Genomic DNA, 12906 nt, shown 5'->3' with positions numbered 1-12906 from the left:
GAAGAAAATACAGCAGCCCCAGTCAGGGGCTTGAGGATAAAATTCCCATGTCCCTGGGACAGAACACCTGAGGGAAGGGGTGGTTGTGGGTGCAGTTTCAGCAGACTTAAACATTCCCACCTGCTGGTTCTGAAGAGAGCAGTGGATATCCCAGGACAACATTTAAGCTCTGCTAAGGGATAGACTGCCTCCTCAAGTGGGTCCCTGACCCCCATGCCTCCTGACTAGGGGGTACCTCCCAGCAGGGATTGACAGACACCTCATACAGTAGAGCTCCAAGTGGCATAAGGCCGGTGCCCTCTGGGATGAAGCTTCCGGAGGAAGAAGCAGGCAGCAATCTTTGCTGTTCTGCAGCCTCTGCTGGTGATACCCAGGAAAACAGGGTCTGGATTGGACCACCAGAAAACTCCAGTAGATCTACAGAAGAGGGGCCTGACTGTTAAAGAAAAACTAACAAACTGAAAGCAACATCAACATCAACATCAACAAAAAGGACACCCACCCAAAAAACCACATCCAAAGGTCATCAGCATCAAAGATCAAAGGTAGATAAATCCACAAAGATGAGGAATAACCAGCACAAAAATGCTGACAATTCCAAAAGCCAGAATATCTCTTCTCCTACAAAGGATCGCGGCTCCTCTCCAGCAAGTGCACAAAACAGGATAGAGAATGAGAATGAGTTTGACGAATTGACAGAAGTAGGCTTCAGAAGGTGGGTAACAACAAACTCCTCTGAGCTAAAGAAGCATGTTTTAATGCAAAGCAAGGAAGCTAAGAACCTTGATAACAGGTTACAGGAACTGCTAACTAGAATAATCAGTTTAGAGAAGAACATAAATGAACTGATGGAGCTGAAAAACACAGCACAAGAACTTTGTGCAGTATACACAAGTATCAATAGCCAAATCAATCAAGCAGAAGGAAAAATATCAGAGTTTGAAGATCAACTTAATGAAATCAGGCTTGAAGACAAGATTAGAGAAAACAGAATGAAAAGGAATGAACAAAGCCTCCAAGAAATATGGGACTCTATGGAAAGACCAAACCTATGATTGATTGGTGTATCTGAAAATGATGAAGAGAATGGAAGCAAAGTAAAAAAAAGAAAAGAAAAAAAAAAATTCACGGTATTATCCAGGAGAACTTCCCCAACCTAGCAAGACAGGCCAACATTCAAATTCAGGAAATACAGAGAACATGACTAAGATAATCCTCGGGAAGAGCAACCACAAGACACATAACCATCAGATTCTCCAAGGCTGAAATGAAGGAAAAAATGTTAAGGGTAGCCAGAGAGAAAGGTCAGGTCATCTACAAAGGGAAGCCCATCAGACTAACAGCAGATCTCTCTGCAGAAACTCTACAAGCCAGAACAGAGTGGGAGCCAATATTCAACATTTTAAACAAAAGAACTTTCAACTCAGTATTTCATACCCAGCCAAACTAAGTTTCATAAGTAAAGAAGAAATAAAATTCTTTACAGACAAGCAAATGCTGAGGGATTTTGTCACCACCAGGCATACATTACAAGAGCTCCTGAAAGAAGCACTAAATATGGAAAGGAAAAACTGGTACCAGCCACTGCAAAAACACATGAAAATATAAAGACCTATGACACTATGCAGAAACTGCATCAACTAATGTACAAAATAACTAGCAAGCATCATGCTGACAGGATCAAATTCACACATAACAGTATTAACCTTCAATGTAAATGGGCCAAATGCCCCAATTAAAAGACACAAACTGGCAAGTTGGATAAAGAATCAAGACCCGTATTCAGGAGACCCATCTCACATGCAAAGACACACATAGGCTCAAAATAAATGGATGGAGGAATATTTACCAAGCAAAAGGAAAGCAAAAAAAAAATATATCAGGAGTTGCAATGTTAGTCTCTGATAAAACAGACTTTAAACCAACAAATATCAAAAAAAGACAAAAAAGGGCATTACATATTGGTAAAGGGATCAATGCAACAAGAAGAGCTAACTATCCTAAGTATGTATGCACCCAACTCAGGAGCACCCAGATTCATAAAGCAAGTTCTTAGAGATGTACAAAGAGACTTAGACTCCCACACAATAATAGTGGGAGACTTTACACCCCACTGTCAATATTAGATCAATGAGACAGAAAATTAACAAGGATAATCAGGACTTAAACTCAGCTCTGGACCAAGAGGACCTAATAGACGTCTACAGAATTCTCCATCCCAAATCAACAGAATATACATTCTTCTCAGTGCCACATAGCACTTATTCTAAAACTGACCACATAATTGGAAGTAAAACCCTCCTCAGGACATGCAAAAGAATGAAAATCATAACAAACAGTCTCTCAGACCACAGTGCAATCAAATTAGAACTCAGAATTAAGAAACTCACTCAAAACTGCACAACTACATGGAAACTGAACAACCTGCTCCCAAATGACTATGGGGTAAATAACAAAATAAAGTCAGAAATAAATAAGTTCTTTGAAACCAACGAGAACAAAGACACAACGTACCAGAATCTCTGGGACACAGCTAAAGCAGTGTTTCGAGGGAAATTTATAGCACTAAATGCTCACATCAGAAACCAAGAAAAATCTAAAATCAACACCCTAACATCACAATTAAAAGAACTAGAGAAGCAAGAGCAAACAAATTCAAAAGCTAGCAGATGACAAGAAACAACTAAGCTCAGAGAATAACTGAAGGAGATAGAGAAACGAAAAACCCTTCAAAAAATCATTGAATCCAGAAGGTGGGTTTTTGAAAAGATTAACAAAATAGACCACTAGCAAGACTAATAAAGAAGAAAAGAGAGAAGAATCAAATAGACACAATAAAAAATTAAAGGGGATATCACCACTGATGACACAGAAATACAAACTTCCCTCAGAGAATATTATAAACACGTCTATACAAATAAACTAGAAAATCTTGAAGAAATTGATAAATTCCTGGACACATACACCCTCCCAAGACTAAACTAGGAAGAAGTCAAATCCCTGATTAGACCAATAACAAGTTTTGAAGTTGAGGCAGTAATTAAGAGCCTACCAACCAAACAAAGCCCAGGACCAGAGGGATTTGCAGTTGAATTCTACTAGAGGTACAAAGAGGAGCTGGTACCATTCCTTGAGAAACTATTCCAAACAACAGAAAAAGGACTCCTCCCTAACTAATTTTATAGGCCAGCATCATCCTGTCATCAAAACATGGCAGAGACACACACACACACAAAAAAAAAAAAAAAGAAAGAAAGAAAATTTCAGGCCAATATCCCTGATGAACATAGATGCAGAAATCCTCAATAAAATACTGCCAAACTGTATCCAGCAGCATATCTAAAAGCTTATCTACCACGATCAAGTCAGCTTCATCCCTGGAATGCACAGCTGGTTCAACATAGGCAAACCAATAAATGTAATCCATCACATAAATGGAACCAAAGACAAAAACCACATGATTACCTCAATAGATGCAGAAAAGGTCTTTAATATAATTCAACACTCCTTCATGCTAAAAACACTCAATAAACTAGGTATTGATGGAACGTATCTCAAAATAATAAGAACTATTTATGGCAAATCCATAGCCAATATCATACTGAATGGGCAAAAGCTGGAAGCATTCCCTTTGAAAACCAGCACAAGAAAAGGGTGCCTTCTCTCACCACTCCTATTCAGCATGGTATTAGAAGTTCTGGCCAGAACAATCAGGCAAGAGAAAGAAATAAAGGTATTCAAATAGGAAGACAGGAAGTCAAATTGTCTTTGTTTGCAGGTGACATGATTGTATATTTAGAAAATCCCTCATCTCAGCCCAAAAATTTAAGCTGATAAGCAACTTCAGCAAAGTCTCAGGATTCAAAATCAATGTGCAAGAATTACAAGCATTCCTGTACACCAATAATAGACAGAGAGCCCAATCATGAGTGAACTACCATTCACAATTGCTACAAAGAGAATAAAATACCTAGGAATACAATTTACAAGGGACGCAAAGGACCTCTTCAAAAAGAACTACAAACCACTGCTCAAGGAAATAAAAGAGGACACAAACAAATGGAAAAAAACACTCCATACTCATGGATAGGAAGAATCAGTATTATGAAAATGGCCATACTGCCCAAAGTAATTTATAGATTCAATGCTATTCCCATCAAGCTACAACTGACTTTCTTCACAGAATTAGAAAATCTACTTGAGATTTCATATGGAATTTTTAAAAAGTCCATATAGCCAAGACAATCCTAAGCAAAAAGAACAAAGCTGGAGACATAATGCTACCTGACTTCAAATGATACTACAAGGCTACAGTAACCAAAACAACATGACTGGTACCAAAACAGATATATAGAACAATGGATCAGAACAGAGGCCTCAGAAATAACACCACAGGTCTACAACCATCTGATCTTTGACAAAAACAAGCAAAGAGGAAAGGATTCCCTATTTAATAAATGGTGTTGGGAAAACTGGCTAGTCTTATTCAGAAAACTGAAACTGGATCCCTTCCTTAAATGTTATACAAAAATTAACTCAAGATGGATTAAAGACTTAAACCTAAAACCTAAAACCATAAAAACCCCAGAAGAAAACCTAGGCAATATCATTCAGGACATAGGCATGGACAAAGTCTTCATGACTAAAACACCAAAAGCAATTGCTATAAAAGCCAAAATTGACAAATGGGATCTAATTAAACTAAAAGAGGCTCTGCACAGCAAAAGAACCTATCATCAGAGTGAACAGGAAACCTACAGAATGGGAGAAAATTTTTGCAATCTATCCATCTGACAAAGGGCTAATATCCAGAATCTACAAGAAACTTAAATTTACAAGAAAAAAAACAACCCCATCAAAAAGTGGGTGAAGGATATGAACAGACACTTCTCAAAAGAAGACATTTATGTGGCCAACAAACATATGAAAAAAAAACTCATCATAGCTGGTCATTAGAGAAGTGCAAATCAAAGCCACAATGAGATACCACCTCACACCATTAGAATGGTGACCATTAAAAAGTCAAGAAACAACAGATGCTGGAGAGGATGTGGAGAAATAGGAACACTTTTACACTGCTGGTGGGAGTCTAAATTAGTTCAACTACTTTGGATAGTGTGGTGATTCCTCAAGGATCTAGAACTAGAAATATCATTTGACCCAGCAATCCCATTACTAGGTATATACCCAAAGGATTATAAATCATTCTACCATAAAGACATGCACATGTATGTTTATTGCAGCACTATTTCCTACAGCAAAAACTTGGAACCAACCCAAATGCTCATCAATGATAGACTGGATAAAGAAAATGTGGCCCATATATGCCATGGAATACTATGCAGCCATAAAAAAGAATGAGTTCATGTCCTTTGCAGGGACATGGAAGAAGCTGGAAACCATCATTCTCAGCAAACTAACAACCATCATTCTCAGCAAACTAACACAGGAAGGGAAATCCAAACACCCCATGTTCTCACTCATAATTGGGAGTTGAACAATGAGAACACATGGACACAGGGAGGGGACCATCACACACTAGGGCCTGTTGGGGTGTCAGGGGCAAGGGGGTGAGAGCATTAGGACAAACAGCTAATGCATGCGGGGCTTAAAACCTAGATGATAGGATAATAGGTGCAGCAAACCAACATGGCATATGTATACCCACGTAACAAACCTGCGCATTCTGCACAAGTACCCCAGAACTTAAAGTAAAACAAAAAAATAAATAAATAATATAAATAAATAAAATAAACAAAGATACCCAAAAATGTGGAAGCGACTTTGGAACTGGGTAACAGGCTGAGGTTGGAACAGTTTGGAGGGCTCAGAAGAAGACAGGAAAATGTGGCATAGTTTGCAACTTCCTGGAGAATTGAAGGACTCAGAAAACTGGAAGACGTGGGAAAGTTTGGAACTTCCTAGAGACTTGATGAATGCCTTTGACCAAAATTCTGATAGTGATATGGACAATAAAGTCCAGGATGAGGTGGTCTCAGATGGAGATGAGGAATTTGGAGGGAACTGGAATAAAGATTACTCTTGCTTTGCAAAGAGACTGGCGGCATTTTGCCCCTGTCCTAGAGATCTGTGGGATTTTGAACTTCAGAGAGATGATTTAGGGTTTCTGGTAGAAGAAATTTCTAAGCAGCAAAGCATTCAAAAGGTGACAGAGCATAAAAGTTTGGAAAATTTGCAGCCTGGCAATGCTGTAATAAAAGAAAAATCCATTTTCTGAACAGACATTCAAGCACACTGCAGAATTTGCATAAGTAATAGGCAGTCAAATGTTAATCACCAAGACAATGGGAAAAATGTCTCCAGGGCATTCCAAAGACCTTTACTGCAATCCCTTCTATCACAGACCTGGAGGCCTAAGATGAAAAAATGGTTTTGTGGGCTGGACCCAGGACCCCCCTGCTCTGTGCAGCCTCAGGACATGGTTTCCTGCATCTCAGTTGTTTCAGCTCTAGCTATGGCTAAAAGGGGCCAATGTAAAGCTTAAGCCATTGCTTCAGAGGGTGCAAGTCCCCAGGCCTTGGTACCTTACAAGTGGTACTGGGCCTGCAGAAGCACAGAAGTCAAGAAGTGAGATTTGGGAACCTCCACCTAGATTTTAGAGGATGTATGGAAATGCCTTGGTTTCCAGGCAGAAGTTTGCTGCAGGGGTGGATCCCTAACTGAGAACCACTGCTAGGGCAGTACAGAAGGGAAATGTGGGGTTGGAGCCCACACACAGGGTCCCCACTGAGGCACTGCCTAATGGAGCTGTGAGAAGAGGGCCACCATCCTCCAGACCTCAGAATGGTATCTCCACCAACAGCTTGCACAGGGCACCTGGAAAAGCCACAGATGCTCAATGCCAGCCCAGGAAAGCAGCCTGGAGTGGGGACGTACCCTGCAAAGCCACAGGGGCAGAGCTGCCAAAGGCCATAGGAGTCCACCTCGTGCATCAGCATGACCTGAATGTGAGACATGAAGTCAAAGGGGATTTCAGAGCTTGAAGATTTGACTGCTCCACTGGATTTCAGACTTGCATGGGGACTGTTGCCCCTTTGTTTTGGCCAAATTCTCCCATTTGGAATGGGTGTATTTACTCAATGCCTGTACCCACATTGTATCTAGGAAGTAACTAACTTGCTGTTGATTTCACAGGATCATAGGTGGAAGGGACTTGCCTTGTCTCAGATGAGACTTCAGACTTGGACTTTTAGGTTAAAGCTGGGATGAGCTAACATTTTGAAGGACTGCTGGAAAGGGCAGGATTGTGTTTTGAAGTATGAGGACATGAGATTCGGGAGATGCCAGGAGAGGAATGATATGGTTTGGCTTTGTGTTCCCATCCAAATCTCATCTTGAATTGTAATCCTGTAAGCTCCACATGTCATGGAAGCGACACAGTAGAGGTAACTGAATCACAGGGGCAGTTTCCCCCATGCTATTCTCATGATAGTAAGTTCTCACAAGATCTGATGGTTTTATAAGGGGCTTCCCCCTTCATTTGGCTCTCATTCTTCCTGTCACCATGTGAAAAAGGATGTGTTTGCTTCCCTTCTGCCATATTTGTAAGTTTCCTGAGGCCCCCCCACCACAGCACTGCAGAACCATGAGTCAATTAAACCTCTTTCCTTTATAAATTACCCAGTCTCAGGCAGTTCTTGATAGCAACATGAGAATGAACTAATACACATTATTATAACTACATAAATGAGTGTTTTTATTGCTTACTTTTCAAAACAAAGAAAAAAAACACACTATATTTCCTTTCTTTTAAAATGTTTCATTATTACTGGAGTTGACAATTGCCTTGTTTCCCTACTTGGTTAGTTTCCATAACCCTATAATTATTTCTTAGCAAAATCTTCAAATTAATTAATAAAACTCCTCTATATACATCTATGCGTTCTTTATTTTTCTGGTTTTTTAGAACACTATCTTCCCGCTCTAAGCCAGTTGCTCTTAAGTCTTGTTTCCAATCTTCCCGCAACTTCCCTTCACCTCTCTTCTACATTGCCTTCCTGTTTCCTTGTTCTCCTATCATCTTTCTTGGTTTACCCTCATGTTTTGATTCAACTTTGCCAGGCCTTCCAGAAAAAAATTTCTCAGAAGCAAAATTTTTTGAGACCTTGCATATCTCAAAACATCCTAATTCTACCCTCATACTTGATATACAGTTTTGCTAGAAATAGAATTCAAAATTTAAAAAAAAAATGTTTTCCATTGAAACCTTAAACTAACTGTTCTATTATGCTTTAATTTCACTGTTATGGTTAAAAATTTCATGCCATTCAGTTTTTCTATCTTTAGTACATTACTTTTTTTTCCTCTCAAATCTTCTAGAATCATCTTTCTTTGCTTCTCTGAAATGATATAATGATGTGCTTGATATGAGCTATTTTTATTCACTCTTTCAATCTAATAACTCATATCCTTTAATGATATGCCCTGTTTTTATTCTTTGGTGATTTCTCTAGAAATCATAACATAACATAATATGCTAAATATTAAGCATATCAAAGTTTAAGGCTAATCAATATTGTTACCTCAAAGATGAATATATCAGTAAGATGGTGAAGCTAAAATTTTAGGGACTCTTACTTGCCCAGTCTCCTTCCAACCCTAGCAAAGACTCATGTGTTCACCTTGTCACATATTTTTATAAAATTTGCAAAAATAAGACATTTTAATTGCAGTTGATTAAATTCCCTGTCTCTTTCTACTCTTGCTTACTTTCTCTCACATATTCCCCTAGTATGTTCAAGTGGCTGTGGGCATTTTGGGGATGTGGCTAAGAGAAACTAAGTTGAGACTACATTTAGTTTAAGCATAGGGGAAAAGTTTACATGATTTGCTTCAATATGTAAGATTAGTGAGTGGCGGAGCTAGGATTCCAAGGCAGTGTACCTGATCTTAACATGTATTCACTAAATTGTCTTTCAGATGTCAACAGGTCTTTCATTCCTAATGTGAGGGCACGATAGTCTATTCTCATCTAGTTGACACTACTATTTGACATTTTTGCCAATTTCCCACTTTCCTACCTGCTTCTAACATTTTTTTCTATCATATTGCTGCCCTAACCTGTATCTTACACTCTGTTCAAACTGAATTTGTGCCATTGTCAAACTATGCCTTTGTTATGCCTTTTCCTCAGTCTAAAATAACTTTGTCCAATGACATTATTCTTAATTCTGTACTTATTAAATCAGAGATTTTTATTAATTTATTTGGCATTAAGTACTGACATCAGTGAAGAAAATACAGGACTCCCATGTTCACTAAATAAGACATCAACAGGGAAAGGACTGTCTATTCAATAAATGATACTGGGATAACAGGCTAGCCATATTTAGAACATTGAAACTGGACCGCTTGCTTTTACCATATACAAAATCAACTCAAGATGGATTAGAAACTTAAACATAAAATGTAAAATTATAAAAACTCTAGAAGAAAATCTAGGAAATACCATTCTGGACATAGGCCTTGGCAAAGATCTCATGACAAAGACTACAAAATGATTGTAGGTTGCGTGCGGTGGCTCACGCCATAATCACAGCACTTTGTTGAGGAATTTTGTGTCTATGTTCATCAAGGATACTGGCCTGGAGTTTCTTTTTTTCTTGTGTCACTGCCAGGTTTTGGCATCAAAAGGATGCTGACCTCAGAGAATAAATTAGGGAAGATTCCCGCCTCAATTTTTTGGAATAGTTTCAGTAGAATTGATACCAGCTCTTTTTTATACATCTGATAGCATTCAGCTATGAATCCATTTGGTCTAAGGTTTTTCTGGTTGGTAGGTTTTTTGTTACTGATTTAATTTCAGAATTCATATAACATAATTTTGTACATAGTTACTATAGAAAATTTGGAAATTCAGAAAAGTACTTTTTAAATGAAAACAATCATTCATAATTCCTCCACCCAGAATCAGACACACTTAACATTTTGCATATTTTCTTCCAGACATTTTTCTATATAATAATCTCTTTGTAACCTTAAAATGTGCTAGCAGAAAATTTTATAAACTGTTTTTTGCCTACATTCTATGTTATAATCGCTTTCTTGTGTCATTAAAAGTTCTTTGTAAACACTCTAGTGGCTACATAATCTTCCATATTAACAGCCTACAATAATTTATTTACCAATTCCTCTATTGTTAGACAATTGAATTGTATCTCATTTTATGCTATTTTTGAATAACTTATCTCAATTTCCTACTTCAATAAGAAACTATATAGATGAAAACTGAACATAAAGATAGCTATCACTGGATCTCATAGGTAGTCCAGATGCTATGTATCCTTGGGAATCATCATGAGATCTCCCATAATACACGCTGTAAGATCTAAATTTTGAACTTCTAACTTCAGAACCATATAATACAGAACTGTTAAGGGTTCTGCATCACATAGAACCCAACCTATGAATTATTTGCATCAAAAAAAAAAAAAGATCTCATACACAATAGAGATCTCATACACACAATCATTTTGTGTCTTCCTAACAATCAAAGTAAAGGTAAAAATATTAGAAGGGGCTATGTTCTAGAGGTTTACAAGAAGATGGGAACAGAGACACTGTTTAACTGATATCACATGTGAGTCTAGGACAGCAAGAACTCCAGGGAAGATAAAAATCTTACTCCCTGAAATGAATCTGAGAATACATGGAACTCTAGTCATTAATGCAATTTGGGACTATTATTTAGCAAATAAATCGTTTTTTAACATCTCAAGTTAATTACCTATAAAAGGACTTTTCTTTTTTTTTTTTTTTTTCTATTCAACAACTGTTTATTGAGCCCTCAGTATAAACAACACATTGTTTTAGGCACTGGGAGGTATACAAAGATGTAGAAAATCCATTCCAGCTTTCAGGGAGAGGATCTGGTAGGGAATATAAGATACACAGAGAAAAAGTAAAATAGAAGGAAAGATGTAACATGTGTCACTAAAGAGATATAAAGTTCAATAGTCATTCCACTGCAATGATTGAAGAATAATTGAGTCTTTGATTATCTGTAGGGAGCAGAGATGGGGAGAGAGATAAATGTCAAGGGAGAGAGAATTCCATGAGTAAAAGCTCAATGATAAGAAAGTATAGGGATTTCTCAGTGCAGTGATGAGCAAATATTTGGGAAATGTTGATTGGAACAGATTATGTACGGACTTTTCAAAAAGGAAGATGAAAATAAACTTTTCTTTAAAAAATGAACATTTTTACCTTAATGAGCAAATCTACTGTAAAACAGCAAACACATTGGCCAGCTTGCAAAACATTCATTAGTTTTTTAGCATTTACACTTTTACCCAGTAATTCCACTTCTGGGAATTTACCCAATGGATATACTTTTTACATGCAAGTGATTTATGCATAAGATTACTCATTGCAGCATTTTTTCAATGGTTAAATATAAGAAACAACCTAAATTAACATAAATAGGGAGCTTGTTAAATGAATTATGGTACATTCATAATTTGCAATACTATGCAGAAAATAAAAATGAATGTGGGAAATTTTTCTGTACTAATATGAATGGATCTCCAAGATATACTACGAGGCACAAAAAACGAAGACAGTTTTAATTTTATGTTACCATTTGTGTTAAGGAAAAAAGAAAAAAAAAGGACATACGCTTTAAAAACTTTTCTGAAGGATCATCAAATAACTAACAATAGTAGTTTTCTTTCTGGGCAGATGGATACAGTATATATCCATATATTTCTTGATATTTCAACCATATTACCATACTTCCTTTTCAAAAGAATAAATTATTTTTAAAGTGTTAAAAATTTCTAAAGTCAGTCAAAGATTTATATAGTTGACATAAGGTCTCAGTGGCATCCATCTAACACAAGGTGTTAAGAAAAACTTACACTGACTGAAATTCGCTTGTCCATGCCCCAGAAGAACATAGAGTTGAAGAATAAGTTGTGGGCAGCCTTCCAGGTAGGTCTCAAATAGTCTGAGCATGCTCAAATCAGTCACTCTATCTATAACTTCTTTATGTAGATCGATTTGTTCTTCCATGAAGTTACTAGTATTGCTGTCATACGTAAAAGCTGCATGGTAACCCCTTTTCAAGGCAAACCAATACCTATAAAGTAAACATAAACATTTCTCTTTAGTCTTATATTCTTTATAACATGTCTGTTAATACACATAATAATTTGGGAAAAAGAATATGTGGGTTTTTTTTATTATTATACTTTATGTTCTAGGGTACATGTGCACAACGTGCAGGTTTGTTACATATGTATACATGTGCCATGTTGGTGTGCTGCACCCATTAACTCATCATTTACATTAGGTATATCTCCTAATGCTATCCCTCCCCCCTCCCCCCACCCCACAACAGGCCCCGGTGTGTGATGTTCCCCTTCCTGTGTCCAAGTGATCTCATTGCTCAATTCCCACCTATGAGTGAGAACATGCGGTGTTTGATTTTCTGTTCTTGTGATAGTTTGCTGAGAATGATGGTTTACAGCTGCACCCATGTCTCTACAAAGGACATGAACTCATCCTTTTTTATGGCAGCATAGTATTCCATGGTGTATATGTGCCACATTTTCTTAATCCAGTCTGTCATTGATGGACATTTGGGTGGATTCCAAGTCTTTGCTATTGTGAATAGTGCCACAATAAACATACGTGTGCATGTGTCTTTATAGCAGTATGATTTATAATCCTTTGGGTATATACCCAGTAATGGGATGGCTGGGTCAAATGGTATTTCTAGTTCTAGATCCTTGAGGAATCGCCACACTGTTTTCCACAATGGTTGAACTAGTTTACAGTCCCACCAACAGTGTAAAAGTGTTCCTATTTCTCCACATCCTCTCCAGCAACTGTTGTTTCCTGACTTTTTAATGATCGCCATTCTAACTAGTATAAGACGGTATC

General features: G+C 37.5%; 1 protein-coding gene across 3 annotated transcripts in view; it reads right to left on the bottom strand.

Moving 5' to 3' along the window:
• XKR9 (XK related 9) overlaps positions 1 to 12906 on the bottom strand; it is a 56154-nt gene that overhangs the window by 10919 nt on the left and 32329 nt on the right. For all 3 annotated transcript variants that reach the window (XM_023184035.2, XM_023184033.2, XM_023184034.2), the window contains one exon: positions 11880 to 12100. In XM_023184035.2, coding sequence (XP_023039803.2) covers positions 11880 to 12100 — 221 coding nt within the window. The remainder of the gene's footprint in view (positions 1 to 11879; positions 12101 to 12906) is intronic.

Source organism: Piliocolobus tephrosceles, chromosome 7 (genome assembly GCF_002776525.5).
Source record: "Piliocolobus tephrosceles isolate RC106 chromosome 7, ASM277652v3, whole genome shotgun sequence".
Lineage (NCBI taxonomy): Eukaryota > Metazoa > Chordata > Mammalia > Primates > Cercopithecidae > Piliocolobus > Piliocolobus tephrosceles.
Note: the sequence above shows the minus strand (reverse complement) of the source record. Positions and strands in the feature narration are given on the sequence as shown.